Source organism: Chrysemys picta, chromosome 4 (genome assembly GCF_011386835.1).
Source record: "Chrysemys picta bellii isolate R12L10 chromosome 4, ASM1138683v2, whole genome shotgun sequence".
NCBI lineage: Eukaryota > Metazoa > Chordata > Testudines > Emydidae > Chrysemys > Chrysemys picta.
Genome location: NC_088794.1, coordinates 48,018,270 through 48,032,485, shown reverse-complemented (window position 1 = coordinate 48,032,485; position 14,216 = coordinate 48,018,270). Strand labels below are relative to the sequence as shown.

The 14,216-nt window shown below is 46.9% G+C and overlaps 1 protein-coding gene and 1 long non-coding RNA gene across 9 annotated transcripts in view; one reads left to right on the top strand and one right to left on the bottom strand.

Moving 5' to 3' along the window:
* Nucleotides 1–8,525, bottom strand: part of AMPD3 (adenosine monophosphate deaminase 3) — a 51,468-nt gene extending 42,943 nt beyond the window's left edge. For 7 of the 8 annotated variants that reach the window (XR_006176552.2, XR_006176551.2, XR_010600964.1 and 4 more), the window contains exon 1: nucleotides 8,017–8,525. Coding sequence is in view for 5 of the 8 variants with exons in the window: in XM_005291686.4 (XP_005291743.2) it covers nucleotides 8,017–8,227 (211 nt within the window). In the remaining 3 variants the exon portion in view is untranslated. The remainder of the gene's footprint in view (nucleotides 1–8,016) is intronic. The other variant, XM_042858866.2, reaches the window with a different exon arrangement.
* On the top strand, nucleotides 3,897–7,703 carry LOC135983375 (uncharacterized). Its single transcript, XR_010600967.1, has 2 exons — nucleotides 3,897–4,493; nucleotides 4,700–7,703. It is a non-coding gene; the product is annotated as an uncharacterized LOC135983375 (long non-coding RNA).
* Nucleotides 8,526–14,216: the final 5,691 nt, after the last annotated feature.

Genomic DNA, 14,216 nt, shown 5'->3' with positions numbered 1-14,216 from the left:
ACAGCTCATAACATGCTTTGATCTGCATGTGAGAGGGAGGCAGGGTATGGACTGTAGTTTCTATTGAGTTTTTAATTTTTTTTAAAGCTGTTTTTATATTTAGTGTTTCTATTTTAATATCTTTCCATCATAAAAAGACTGGAGTTTTTTTTATAGCTGCGCCACTATAGATGATCTTTTAGAGTTTCTTCTGCAACTCTACAGTTTTGTTTGTTGAACTCCTTCACACACACTATCCCCAGCCTGGAACTTGATACATATGGTAGCAATTCAGGGAAAACTGTGGGCAAGTTATTGCCCAGCAGTATTAGTTTGTAAAGCATTTTTTTAATACTTTTGGGTATGATAGGTGCTATTTTGAGCCAGATTCCATTCTATTTATTTGGGTTTAAAAATAGATGTGAACATGAATCAAAAAATTGGATCCAAATACCTTTGGAAAGTCTGGATCTGACCTTTGCATTTCAGGTCCCTCTTATTTTTTTTTAATACATATTCAGTTACTATGGTGTTTATTTTAAAAGTTTGTCTTATGCTAAAAACCAGTCTGGGTCATGACAACTTGGCATGATTTTGTCAATGCCCATATTACAATATTTCTGCAAACACGCTGCAGGCTTCAAATATTGATCCTCTTGATATGTCAGCCTGTTTTCTCAATCTAAAAGATTCTTCTAATTAACATCCACTTGTTTCCACAGTTGATTTAAGATTTGCTTTTAGTCTAAAAAGCTGATGTAGGTTGAGAAAATAGTGAATTTATAAATAAAAACATAAGAATGGCCATACTGGGTCAGACCAATGGTTCATCTAGCCCAGTATCCTGTCTTCCAACAGTGGTCAGTGCCAGATGCTTCAGAGGAAATGAACAGAACAGGGCAATTTATCTAGTGATCCATTTCCTATCGTCCCGTCCCAGCTTCTAGCAGTCAGAGGTTTAGGAATACCCAGAGCATGGGGTTCTGTCCCTGACTATCTTGGCTATTAGCCACTGATGGACCTATTCTCCATGAACTTATCTAATCTTTTTGGAATCAAGTTATAGTTTTGGCCTTCACAACATCCCCTGGCAATGAGTTCCACAGGCTGATTGTCCATCAGTGGCGTAGCTAGGAGTGAAAATTTGGGTGGGCCCAACTTTTGGGTGGATGAGCAATGACAGGCTGTGCTCGCTCAGCTTGTCCCCTGATGCCATGCCCTCTTTCTAGCCTTGGTGCCCCCAGACACAGGGCTTCACCTGCCAAGCTGGGCATGCACATGGGGTGGCTCAGAAAAAGCTGAACAATCCCAATCTCTTCATATGGAAGCTGTTCCATACTCCAATAGTTTTTTTGTTGCCCTTCTCTGTATTTTTTCCAATTCTAATGTATCTTTTTTAGAGATGTGGTGACCAGAATTGCACACAATATTCAAGGTGGATTTATATAGTGGCGTTGTGATATTGTCTGTCTGTCCATCCCTTTCCTAATGGTGGCTAACATTGTTAGCTTTTTTTGACTGCCACTGCACATTGAACAGATGCTTTCAGAGAACTATCCATGATAACCTCAAGATCTTTGAGTGGTAACAGACAATTTTGACCTCACCATACTGTATGTATAGTTGGGATTATGTTTTCCAGAGTGTATTACTTTGCATTTCATCTGCTATTTTGTTGCCCAGTCACCCAGTTTAGTTAGATCCCCTTGTAACTCTTATTGGAGTTAGCTTTGAACTTAACTCTTGAGTAATTTTGTATTGTCTACAAACTTTGCCATCTCACTGTTTACCCTTTTCCCCAGATCATGAATACAGTGAACAGCACTGGTCACAATACGGATCCTTGGGGATCCTGCTATATACTTCTCTCTGCTGCGAGAACTGACCATTTATTCCTACCTTTTTGTTTCTTATCTTTTAACTAGTTACTGATCCATGAGAGGACCGTCCCTCTTATCTCAGGACTGCTTTGTTTGCTAAAGAGCCTTTGGAGAGGGACCTTGTCAAAGGCTTTCTGAAAATCTAAGTACTGTACACTATAGCCACTGGATCACCCTTGTTCACATGCTTGCTGACACCCTCAGAGAATTCTAACAGGCTGGTGAGGCATGATTTCCCTTTACAAAACCCATGTTGACTCTTCCCCAACATATTGTATTCATTTATGTGTCCAATAATTCTGTTTCAACCAATTTGCCTGGTACTGAAGTTAAGCTTACTGGCCTGTAATTGCCAGGACTGCCCCGGAGCCTTTTTTTTAAAAATGTCATTATTTTAGCTATCCACAGTCATCAGGTACAGAGGCTGATTTAAGTGACAGATCACCTACCACAGTTGTAGTTCTGCAATTTCATATTTAAGTTCCTTCAGAACTCTTGGGTGAATACAATCTGGTTCTGGTGACTAACTACTGTTTTAATTGATCAGTTTGTTCCGGAACCTCCTCTACTGACACTTCAGTCTGGGACAGTTCCTCAGATTTGTCACCTAAAAAGAATGGCTCAGGTTTGGGAATCTCTCTCTCATCCTCTGCAGTGTAGCCTAATGCAAAGAATTCATTTAATTTCTCCACAATGGCCTTATCTTCCTTGACTGCTCCTTTAGCACATGGATTGTTCAGTGGCCCCACTGATTGTTTGACAGGCTTCCTACTTTTGATGTACTTTAAAAAATATTGCTGTTAGTTTGTGTCTTGGCCTGCCTTCTGAAACTTTTACAATTGATTTGACAGAATTTGTGCTCCTTTTGATTTTCCTCAGTTGGATTTGACTTCCAGTTTTTAAAGGATGACTTTTTGTCTCTAACTGCTTTTTACTCCATTTAACCATGGTGGCATTCTTTTGGTGGTCCTATTGATTTTTTTTTTTCTTTTGGGGGGGGTTGGGGGGCATTTGGGGTATACATATAGTTTACGCCTCTTAAAAAATACCATAATAAAAGGTTGTCAAGGCTGAATCCCAACTCTGTCACTCTGAGTGCAGAAGTGGGGCCCTCAAGGATTTTAAAAATTAATACTTGCCACTCCAGGCTTGTATTAAACTCCCAAGGTCACAGCTTTTCTCTGACCTTGGCTTGGTAAATTTGCCACCACCCAAATGCAACAAAACCCCCTTTGAACGCAGGAAGGAGCACTTGGGAATTCCTCCTTATGGGGTGCCCTCAAGCCCTTTCACCCTCCCTCCAGGAAAGAGCTGAGAAAGGAAAAAAGGAGATTAGCTGGAAGCCACAGCTAATCAAACAACATGCACAAACCTCTTCAGACACCAAAAATCCAATCCTGTTTTTAAAAAAGGTAAACTTTATTAAAAACCAAAAGAAAGAAAATGCATCTGGAACTTAGGCTTTTGCTAGATTTTAAAAGAGAAATTTCAAAATGCAAGCACCCAAAATAGCTTTCTTGGGGGTTCAGCTTAAAGGTTACAAGCAAACAAATGTATCAGGGGGTTAGCACAGAGGAGATCCACAAACCAATAAGAAATAACCCTAATCATGTCTAGCTAAACATTCTGATCTACTTACACATTTGGAGTTCAGATAAGTAGTTCTAGGCATGAGCTGATGACTTATAATCATACTTGGCTTAGCTGCTTATAGCATGGCTGCTCTGTTCCTCCAGCCCAAAGAACAACAGACAAAGGGAAAGTTTCTTTCCCAATTTTTAAAAGTTCTACCTTCCCATTGGCTCTTTTGGTCAGGTGCCCACTTTTTGTTTTCTTTACCTGGGGGACTTTTTAACCCTTTACAGGTAAAGCAAGTAAAGAACAGCTACCAAGAGGGATTTTACAGCTAACTGGCTGGGTGTCCATCAAAAGAAGCTACCCCCCCCCCCCCCACACACACACACACACACCTTAATTTATTATACAGGTATATCAATTTCAGTTTAACTAGCCTCCTCACTTTTGTGTAGTTCCTCATTTTGAAGTTAAATGCTACTGTGGTGGATTTCTTGGGTATTCCCCCTTCCCACACACACCCCCCCCCCAGGATGTTAAATTTAAATACATTATGGTCATTATTACAGAGTGGTTCAGCTATATTCACCTCTTGGACCAGATCTTGTGCACCATTTAGTACTAAATCAAGAATTGCCCCTCTCCTTGTGGGTTCTAGGACTAGCTGTTCCAAAAAGCAGTTAGTAATGGTGATTTACTGGATATTTTTATTTTTATTCTTATCTTGCATCTGAGACAAAGCCCAGGGAAGTCAATGGAAAGACTCCCATTAAGATATACCCTTAAGCTTTTCTGTTCAGCAGCAATATGATAACACCAAATATTAAACTTTCACAAAATCAAGTATAGTCCTAGAACAACTTCTATACACATGGTTGATCTAGTAATGCAGTGACAATGCAATATGTATCCAAATTGAGCTTCTAATGTCAGTTTCTCACTCTCGTCTCATTAAGGTCATAGGAATCTTTCTACTGACCTCTGTAGCCATTGTTGTCAGCAACAGTTGCATGGAGTATTGTTGCAGCTGTGACAATCCCAGGATAGTAGAAAGACAAGGTGGGTGAGGTAATATCTTTTATTAGACCAACTTCTGTTTGTGAGAGACAAACTTTCAAGCCACACAGAGCTTGTCTCTAAAACCAACAGAAGTTGGTCCAATAAAATGTATTATCTCACCCACCTTGTGTCTCTAATAATAGTTAGACCCAGATATAGCTGCTGACAATAGTTGTCAGTAATAAGGACTTCCTAGGCTGCCTCAGGTGGTGTTGGAAACAGTTCACAGCTAGTGAATGTAGGACCAAATCAGCTCAATTAAAGATCATATGACTAGTCCTCAGTGTTTCAGAGTAGCAGCCATGTTAGTCTGTATCCGCAAAAAGAACAGGAGTAGAATCATAGAATATCAAGGTTGGAAGGGACCTCAGGAGGTCATCTAGTCCAACCCCCTGCTCAAAGCAGGACCAATCCCCAGACAGATTTTTTTTCCCCCATCCCTAAATGGCCTCCCTCAAGGATTGAACTCACAACCCTGGGTTTAGCAGGCCAATGCTCAAACCACGGAGCTATCCCTCCCCCACTGTGGCACCTTAGAGACTAACAAATTTATTTGAGCATAAGCTTTTGTGGGCTACAGCCCACTTCATCGGATGCATGTAGTGGAAAATACAGTGTACACACACACACACACACACACACACACACACACCCCTCTCTCTCTCTGAAACAATGGGTGTTACCATACACACTAAGGAGAGAGATCAGTTAAGGTGAGCTATTATCAGCAGGAGAGGAAAAGAACTGTTTGTAATGGTAATGAAAATGGCACATTTCCAGCAATTCACAAGGAGATGTGAGGAACTGGGGGGGGGAGGAGGGGGGAAGCATGGGGAAATAGTTTTACTTTGTGTAATGGCCCATCCACTCCAGTCTTTATTCAAGCCTAATTTAATGGTGTCCAATTTGCAAATTAATTCCAATTCAGCAGTCTCTCGTTGGAGTCTGTTTTTGAAGTTTTGTTGTTGTAATATTGCGACTTTTAGGTCCTCAGTGGTGGATTTAGAGTCAGTGGGGCCCTGTGCTCAGCTTCATTTTTGGGGCCCCTCCTTGGGACCCAGCCAAGAAAAAGAACATTCTCTCTTATCTCCCCCTGCCCCCGTTTTTCATTCTTTTTTTCTTCATCCTCCTCCTATAATGAAAATAAAGTGAGGTACCTTGATTGTTTTTTGTAGTCTAACTTATTTTTCCATAGACCACTTGAAAAATCGCTGAGGGTCTCGGCAGACCACTTAATGATCTTTCCAGATATTGTTTGTACCGTTAGGTAACTATTGTAAAGTGCTTTGGATAAGAGGCTTTATTTAAAAAAAAAAAACATTGGGGTGCAGGGTCAAGCCAGAACTTAGGGTGCAGGAGGGGGCTCAGAGCTGGGGTAGGGGGTTGGGGTGTGGAGCGCTTACCTGGGGCAGCTCCCATTTGGTGCGAGGGGTGCAGGTGGGAATGTGGGGGAGTGCAGGAGCTCCATTTGGTGCTCAGGGTGGGGGGTACAGGAGTCAGGGCACGGAGCAGGGGTGTGGTCTGGGGTCATGGGGTGCTCTCAGGCCCCTGCCCTCCCCAACCCCCCCGGCTCAAGGCAGGGGGTGGGGGGGGTACATGTGGAGGAGTGCGGGGACCCCACCTTTGCTCTGCCCCACCCCAATTCCACCCCCTTCCCCAAGGCCCCGCCACTGCCTCTTCTCCATCTCCTCCCCTGAGCGTGCTGTGGCCCCCGCTCCTCCCCCTCCCTCCCGGAGTGACCTGAGTGTTGGCAGCAGGGGAAGCACTGGGAGGGAAGGGGAGGGGTGGGAAAGCGGCACACTCAGGGGAGGAGATGGGGGAGGGGGACCTTGGCTGCCCGTGGGTGCAGAGACTGCAGCAGGAGCCCCAGGAGCCAGCAGGACCAAGCTTCTGCCCCTTCAGCTCCCTGTCATGGGGGGGGGGGGGGCATGCTAGGGCACTCTGTGTTTGGCTGTAAAACCGCCTCTGCTAGTCCTAGTGGAACATGGAGCTGAAAAATGGTTTTGTCCCATCTATAGTAGCAGTTTCATCATTGGCTGAGTAGGCCTAGAGAGGGATCCACTGCTGAACAATCATTGTCAGTGACTGATCGCTTTCCTAGTGTAAAAATGGCCTTAGTTACACAACTGTTAAACTGAAGTACTGTAGGAAACCTCTTGCCTCCTAGACTTCAGTACTTAGCCCATTCTGATTAACAAAGTGAATTTTAAGTCATTACACCAAATGTCAAGTTTTCACTTCATTTTATCTATGTATACATAAACCCCTATTCTCCACTAACACCAAACTATTTTTCTTCAGGACAGTGCTTGTTCCTGCACTCCTTTTTCAGGCAAATGACAGGTGCAGGCATCTCTTGTCTTCCAGATAGGCCGTGTTTTGTTTACATTAATAGGTCAGTTCACATCATTGAAGAAAACTTAACATAAAAATTGCAAAATGACTCTTCACTCACTATGCAATTTCTAATCCCCTTGGGCTGGGTTGGTAAGTTGATACATTTCAATATTTACTGTACTCCTTTAAAATAAAATATGCTAGGTGGGGGAATCAATTTCCCAAAGTAAAAATGGATCACTGCTGTTGTGATTTGGGGACGAGGAAATGATGAAACATTTACCCACTCTGGGAGGAGAGGCTGAATATTATGCAGTATTCAGAAAACCCTCTGTCCTTTCCTGATCCTTTTTTTTTTTTCCTGCTATCCCAAGGTTGCTGTAGTTGTCTTTAACTTGTGTGGGAGTTATTTCTCTTAAACTTGTAAAGTAAGAGAGGACTGTGCTAGACACTGACAGGATGATTACTTAAAAGATAATGATTGATCAGGAAGTTTAAAGCAGTGGTTCTCAACCAGGAGTTACATCAACTCATCTAAATATTTGCCTAGTTTTACAACAGGCTACATAAAAAGCACTAGTAGTCGGTACAAAGTAAAATTTCACACAGATGACTTGTTTATACTGCTCTATTTACTATACACTGAAATGCAAGTACAATATTTATTTCTAATCGATTTATTTTTAGTTACCTGGTAAAAAAGGAGAAAGTAAGCAATTTTTCAGGAATACTGTGTTGTGACACTTTTTATAAGCTAGTAGTTTAAGTGAGGTGAAACTTGGGGGTAGGGAAGACAAATCAGACTCCTGAAAGGGGTGCAGTGGTCTGAAAAGCTTCAGAACCACTGACTCAGAGGATGTGAATATTATAAAATCAGAGCTGCACCAGCCCCCATGAGGAATCCTATTCTATTCCTCCACGCAGGGACCGCCAGGAGCATAGGGGTGAGGGGCTGAGAGGGGGGGAAATCTGGCCCTGGCCAATGGCCAGCTCTCTGAGGGAGGAGGCTTGAACCAGGACCATGCCGCCGCTTTCTGGCGGACGACGACAGCCAGGAGCGGGCGGGGGAGGCTCCGGCCGGCCGGCTCAAGTGTTGCAATTTGCTCTGCTGGCTGCAGCGGCCCCAAGGTGAGCGGATCCCGGTCCCGGTGCCAGCCCCGCGTCCCCCTGGGGAAGAAGGACTCACCTAATGCCCCAGGGAAAGCCATGCTGGAGGCAGCGCCAGGACGCAGGCGGCGCTGGCCTGGGGAGAAGCCTTCAGCACCGAGGAGGAGGAGGCAGCGCTGGGGCTCGCTCAGCCCCCTGCCCGACCGGGGACTCTCCCAAGGGCGCCGGCCGCAGGCTCCGCAGCAGCATCCCGCTGCGGACCGGGGTGTTATATTCAGCAGCCCCGGCATGTCCCGTCCCGCCCCGCCCTGCTCTGCCCTACCCTACCCGCGGGCAGCCCGCCAGCGGCTTCTTGCAGCGGGTCAGGTGGGCTCCGCGCGTGACGCCGGCCGGCTGCGGGAGCCGCTGTGCGGGGGCCTGGCCCTGATCTTGGCCCCGCGCCGCAGAGCTGAAGCAGCGCCCGGTGTACGGAGAGCCCGGCTGCAAAGGCCGAGGCGGGGTGCGCGGGGTTCCCGCCTCCTCCAGAGCCGCCAGAGGCCCGCGTGAAGGGACCGGCTGCGGGTGGAGTCCCCCAGCTCCCCCGCTGCGGCGGCAGGGCGAGCCCCGATCCCTACCTGAGGCGGGTGGGGGAGCCGGTCTCTCCTCCCGGCACTAGGCTTGTCCTGTAGCCGCAGCAGCTGCAGGCAGGGCAGCCGAGTGACTGTGCACAGCAGGGAACTTCTTACAAGGCGAAGGCTCGGGGAGGCGGGTTCCACCTCAAGTGCCCCTGGTGGAAACACACCGCACTGCCGCGGAGCGCTGGGGGAGTCGCCCACAGGCAGTGGCAGCGGCTGTGGCAGGGGAGTCAGGGCTTGCATGGACCCGTTCAGGGCAGCCAGTGCGCGCTGGTTCCTTAGCGAGGCTTCAGGACAAGGGTCTCTTGTCAAATGCCGCCTCCACCTCCCAAGCTCGGGGGGGCAGTGCCATCTCCTGGTGCTTCACCCCTCAGCCGCCTGGCTGAAAGCGGGGTGGAGGAGCTCCCAAGGGGATGTTCCCAGCCCAATGCGCCATCTCAAATCACCTGTGTCAAACACATTTCAAGACCTTGGAAAATGTAGGACCTGATCCAAAGCCTGCCGAGGTCAATGGAAAGATTCCCTTGGACATCAGTGGCCTCTGGATCAGCCCCAAAGTCTTTAGACTTTTCAAACTGCAGGTCCTGACCCAGTCCTGGGTTGCGACATGTCAGGCACTGGCTCACAGTGGCTTTGGTCAGACTGACTGGGCTGTTAAAAGTCCCCTCAGCGCCACGGTGCTGCCTTATCCCTACCTGTTCTGACACTGCGCTGCGCCCCGGAAGCAGCCAGCAGCAGGTCTGGCTCCTAAGCCGGGGGTCATGGAGCTGCCCCCACCCCAAGCACCAGCTCCACCCTCAATGGGAGCTGGTGCGGGGCAGTGCCTGTGGGCGAGAACCGCGGGGAGCCGCCTGCACACCACTATCTAGGAGCCGGACTTGCTGCTGGCCACTTCCTGGGCGCAGCGCGGTCTGCGGTGCCAGGACAGGCAGTAATACTGCATTTGCACTCCCACTGCGCCACTGACCAGGAGCTGTCGCAGGTAAGCCCCTGCCCCAATCCCCGACCCCAGTCCTGAGCCTCCCCAACCCAAAGCCTCCTCCTGCACCCCAAACCCTTCATCCCTGGCCCCACCCCAGAGCCTGCACCTCCAGCCCAGAGCCCTCATCCCCTCCTGTACCCCAACCCCCTACCCCAACCCTGAGACCCCCCCAAACCCAGAGCCCCCTCCTGCACCCCAAACCCCTCATCCCTGGCCCCACTCCAGAGCCTGTAAAGTGTCAGGGGTATCAAACTTTGTATGCAGACCCTAGTTAGATGACTGATATCAGGCCATAAAGTTCAGCCTTTTAGCAGCACACCTGTGTGTTACACATTTATTACACTGCCCATAGGGGAAGTTTTTTGCCAATTCTGTCAGTTAGTGGTTGGTTTATGCCCTAACACATGAGAGTTTATCCTTTCTTTTAAAAAAGTTTTAATCTATCTAATGTAACTGTAGGTATTCTCATTATTAAATAAATATAAATGTTTTAATCCTTTTTTAAACCTATTAAGTTCTTGGCCTTAATGATATCTTTTGATAACTACTCCCACAAATTAACTTTGCATTGTGTAAAAATGCATTTCCTGTTGATTTTTCAATTTAATTGAATATCCTCTTGTTCACATACTATACAGTAGCACCCAAATTACCTCTTCATATCATCCATAACTTTGTATATATCTATTGTGACTGAAGTAGGAATATTTGTGTGAATAATAACTTGCAGGATCAAGCCCTTAATTTGGAATTTAACCTCTTCGTGACAGTAAACATGACTAGTATAGCTACAATCCAGCACAGAAGTTCCATGATATATGAACTCTGAGTTAGCTCAGCATTTTAATATGTGAAAAACAGAAATTTAGTAAGTTCTGTAGTTTTGTTTGCATGCCAACATCCACTGAAGAATGCAAATTACATAGCACAAAATTTAGTGTCAGGAGATTGTGTAATACCAATCCTTTGAGACAATAGCTTTCACCTAGGAGATGATTAAGCTGGAACATACATTAACCAAAATCAGGAAATAGTTTCTCATTTTTACTGGAGATTTTTTCAATTATGAACATATGCTTTAGCTCCTAAAGTGCCTTGAAGTTAATGGATTTATATTTTTAAAGTACATTCATACTAATATTGATTTGTACTTTACTGTAGGGCAAAACAAACTAATGGATCAGATAGCAAAATTTCTCCATATTTGTAATGGACCATTAATGGTATCCAAAGACGTGATGTTATATACTTTTCTTACCTTTGTCTTTTTGTCAGTGTTGTAATTGGTATAGGTATCTTTATATTTAACTGTTGAAGTTAGTCATACTGAAACATTAGAAATAGAAGTGATAGATAAGAATAGTTTTGAAAAGCTGGGAGGGGAGATTGGTACTAAATGTAAAATGTTATTGAATTATATTTATAAATGTTAAATTATTCATTATATTCTCTCTACTAGAAGAGACATGCAATTCGGTAGATTTTTTTTTAAGGACATATTAATATAGATGAGAGTTGTAGTGAATTACAAAGCAAGGAAATTATTCCACAGAGGGTTTGAGATGATGTAAAACACAAGAGTGAAATCTGGTCTTGGGTGTCTCTGCAGTTGCAGTGTGTACATGCATTAAAAGGGGAGGCTTATGTTTTGCCTCTTTCAAGAATGGAGTCAAAAGACAGAGTAACTGATTGACATGCATGTAAGTAAGTAAACTAGCTAGGAAGCTGGGATTTTAGCTGCTCCTGACTTGTTTTGTTTGGGAGGGGGGTTGTTCTTGTCATCAAGAGAGAGCATGAAAAACAACCATTTTTGTTTTGTTTTGTTTTGTTTTAAGATGGGTTAAATTTGGAACTTGACAGTGGTGGCAGTATACCTTTCAAATCTATTCCAGCTCTTATGGAAAGGCATTGCAATAACTCAATAGGGCAGGGTTAGAGTACTCACCTAGGATGTAAGAGGCCCAGGTTCAAATCACCCCCTCTCTGATTTAGAGCAGAGAGTTGAAACCAGATATCCCCCCTCAGTACTCTAAATAGTGGGCTATAAGGTATTCTGAGATGGATCTCTCTCAATCTCTCCTGTTGAAGCTGCTCTACTTTGTATGAGATACTGTCATAGGGCCCACTCACCACAGTGGCACCTCCTGCTGGCCATCCTGGGGATAAGCTCTGTCAATTGCTGTGCCCTCTTCAGGTGATGCCTCACCTACAGGGCCAGCTCCAGGCACCAGACGAGAAAGCACGTGCCTGTCGCAGCACATTGTAAGTGGCGGCATTCCGGCCAATCTTAGGGCGGCACATTCCGACCGCCCTGCCATGGTTCTTTTTTTTTTTTTTTGGCAACCCGGTCCACAGCTCCGGAGCCCCCGCTGGCTCCCTGCGCTCTGCCACTCCTAGCCCAGAAGGAGCACGGACCCCAGCCAGGGGGGCAGGAACTATCGATCCCCGCTGCTCACCGTGCCGCCGGGCTCCCCGGGACACGCCACTCCCTGCCGCCTGCACCAACCTCCGCCTCCCGTGCCACTCTGAGCCCTGCCCAGCCGAGCCGCCTTTAAAGGAGCGGCTGAGCCAGCACCTCCCGCAGCCCCCGGGGGCTCCGCCTGCCCGTCCGGGAGAGGCACCCCAAGGCCAGAGGGGGGAGCCCCTCTCACCCAGCTGCGAGGCACCACCCTTCACCCCCCTGCAAGCTGCCTTGACAGCCCTCCACACGAGCCCTGCGGCTGCGTTTTTTTTTTTTTTTTTTGCTTTGCGGCGGCAAAAAAGCTAGAGCCGGCCCTGCTCACCTATCATCCTCTCACCCTGCAAACCCTCTTCATGACTTGGCCCTCCAACTGAGTCACCATCCGTCTTTCGCCCTTCTGGGGTTACCCAAAGTCTTTCTATGCAAACAGTCCCAGACAGTCTTCTCCTGAGCTGCCATGATGGTTCCACTTCCCCAGTGGCTAGTAGGGGAACCCGGGCCCACCCTCTTCTCTGGGTTCCAGTCCAGGGTCCCTCGGCTCATCAGTTCTGGGCTCTACCCTTTCAGCCCAGACTGCTTCCTAATCTTCCTGGTCTCTCCCCCTCCCCCCATCCCTGGGAGTACCAACTCCCTCCTCCCAGTGCATGACTGCTCTTTCCCCAACAGCCCTGTCTGTTGTCAGCTCCTGGGCTTTATAGGTCCCATCTATTCCTGCCCAGCTGAGCAGGGGTTGCAAGCATGGGCAGCGTGTGAGCCTCCCCTTTGGGGAGGCTAGCCATGCAGCCCTGCCCCTTCCACTGAGGCCAGAGGCACCCTGGGAACTATCCTGGGCCACCGCCTGCTCTCAGCACCAGCCGCAGGCCACCAACCACTGCCAGCCCTAGCCCCAGGCTGCCGGCCAGTCCCAGTGCCAGGTCACCTGCCACCCCCCAGCGCCGGCCATCCCCAGGGCCGGGTCACCTGCCAGCCCCAGGTCATCTGCCAACCCCCGCATCAGCCCCAGTGCCAGGTTGCTGACTTCCGGCTGAAACTGAGCTCCTGCTGGCTTGGGGGAGAGGGTGGAGCATGGGTGGGGCCAAGGCTTCCTTTAGGGGAGGCTTAGCCTCCCCTGGCCTATTATACCCACTGCCCATGGTTGCAAGCATTGTGGAGGACAGGATTAGAATTCAAAATGAATTTGACAAATTGGAGACTTCATCTAAAAATCAACAAGATGAAATTCAATAAAGACAAGAGAAAAGGACTATACTCTAGAAAGGAAAAATCAAAGGCACAACTACAAAATGTGGAATAACTGGCTAGGTAGTTGTACTGCTCAAAAGCATCTGTCAGGTTATAGTGGATCTCAAATTGAGTATGAGCCAACAATGTTATGCAGTTGGTTAAAAGACTAATATCACTCTGCAGTATATTAACAGGAAGTTCATATGTAAGACATGGGAGGTAATTGTTCCATTCTACTCAGTACTGGGGAGGCCTCAGCTTTAGTAATGTGTACAATTTTGGGGCTCCATGTTTTAGGAAAGATGTAGACAAATTGGAAAGAGTCCAGAGGAGAGCAACAGAAATGATAAAGGGTTTAGAAAACCTGACCTATGAGGAAAGGTTTAAAAAAAAAAAAACAACAACACACTGGACATGTTTAATCTTGAGAAAAGAAGACTGAATGGAGGGCACCTGATAAGTTTTCAAATATGTTAAGGGCTGTTGTTATAAAGAGGATGGTGATAAATTGTTCTCAGTGTCCACTGAAGGTAGGACAAGAAGTAATGGGTTTAATGTACTGCAAGGTAGACTTAGGTTAGATATTAAGAAAAAATGTCTAACTATAACTGTAGTTAAGTTCTGAAATAGGCTTCCAAGGGTGGTTGTGAAATCCCATCAACCAGAGTAAGGAGGTTGGCCGATGGAGTTTCCTGTGACTGTGGGGCGTATTTCAGGTCCTCCGTTCTTTCACGTATCCGGGCAGAGTTCCTCTGGGCGGCGTCCACTGGCTCCCTTGACGCCTTCAAGGAGCAGTGGGTGCTGTCCGGGGTTCTCTGCTCGGTGTCCCTGTCTGGTTCGCTTCGTTTGACCCTTTGACCTCACTCCTGTCCCTGTTCTTTTACTAGTTGTCCCCCGTAATTTTTTGGTCTCCAGGTCCTGTGGACCCCCCTTAGGCTGGGGGGATCCTTTAGCACTTACAGGATCCCAATAGGTCTAGTCACTCAGGGAACAGAAAA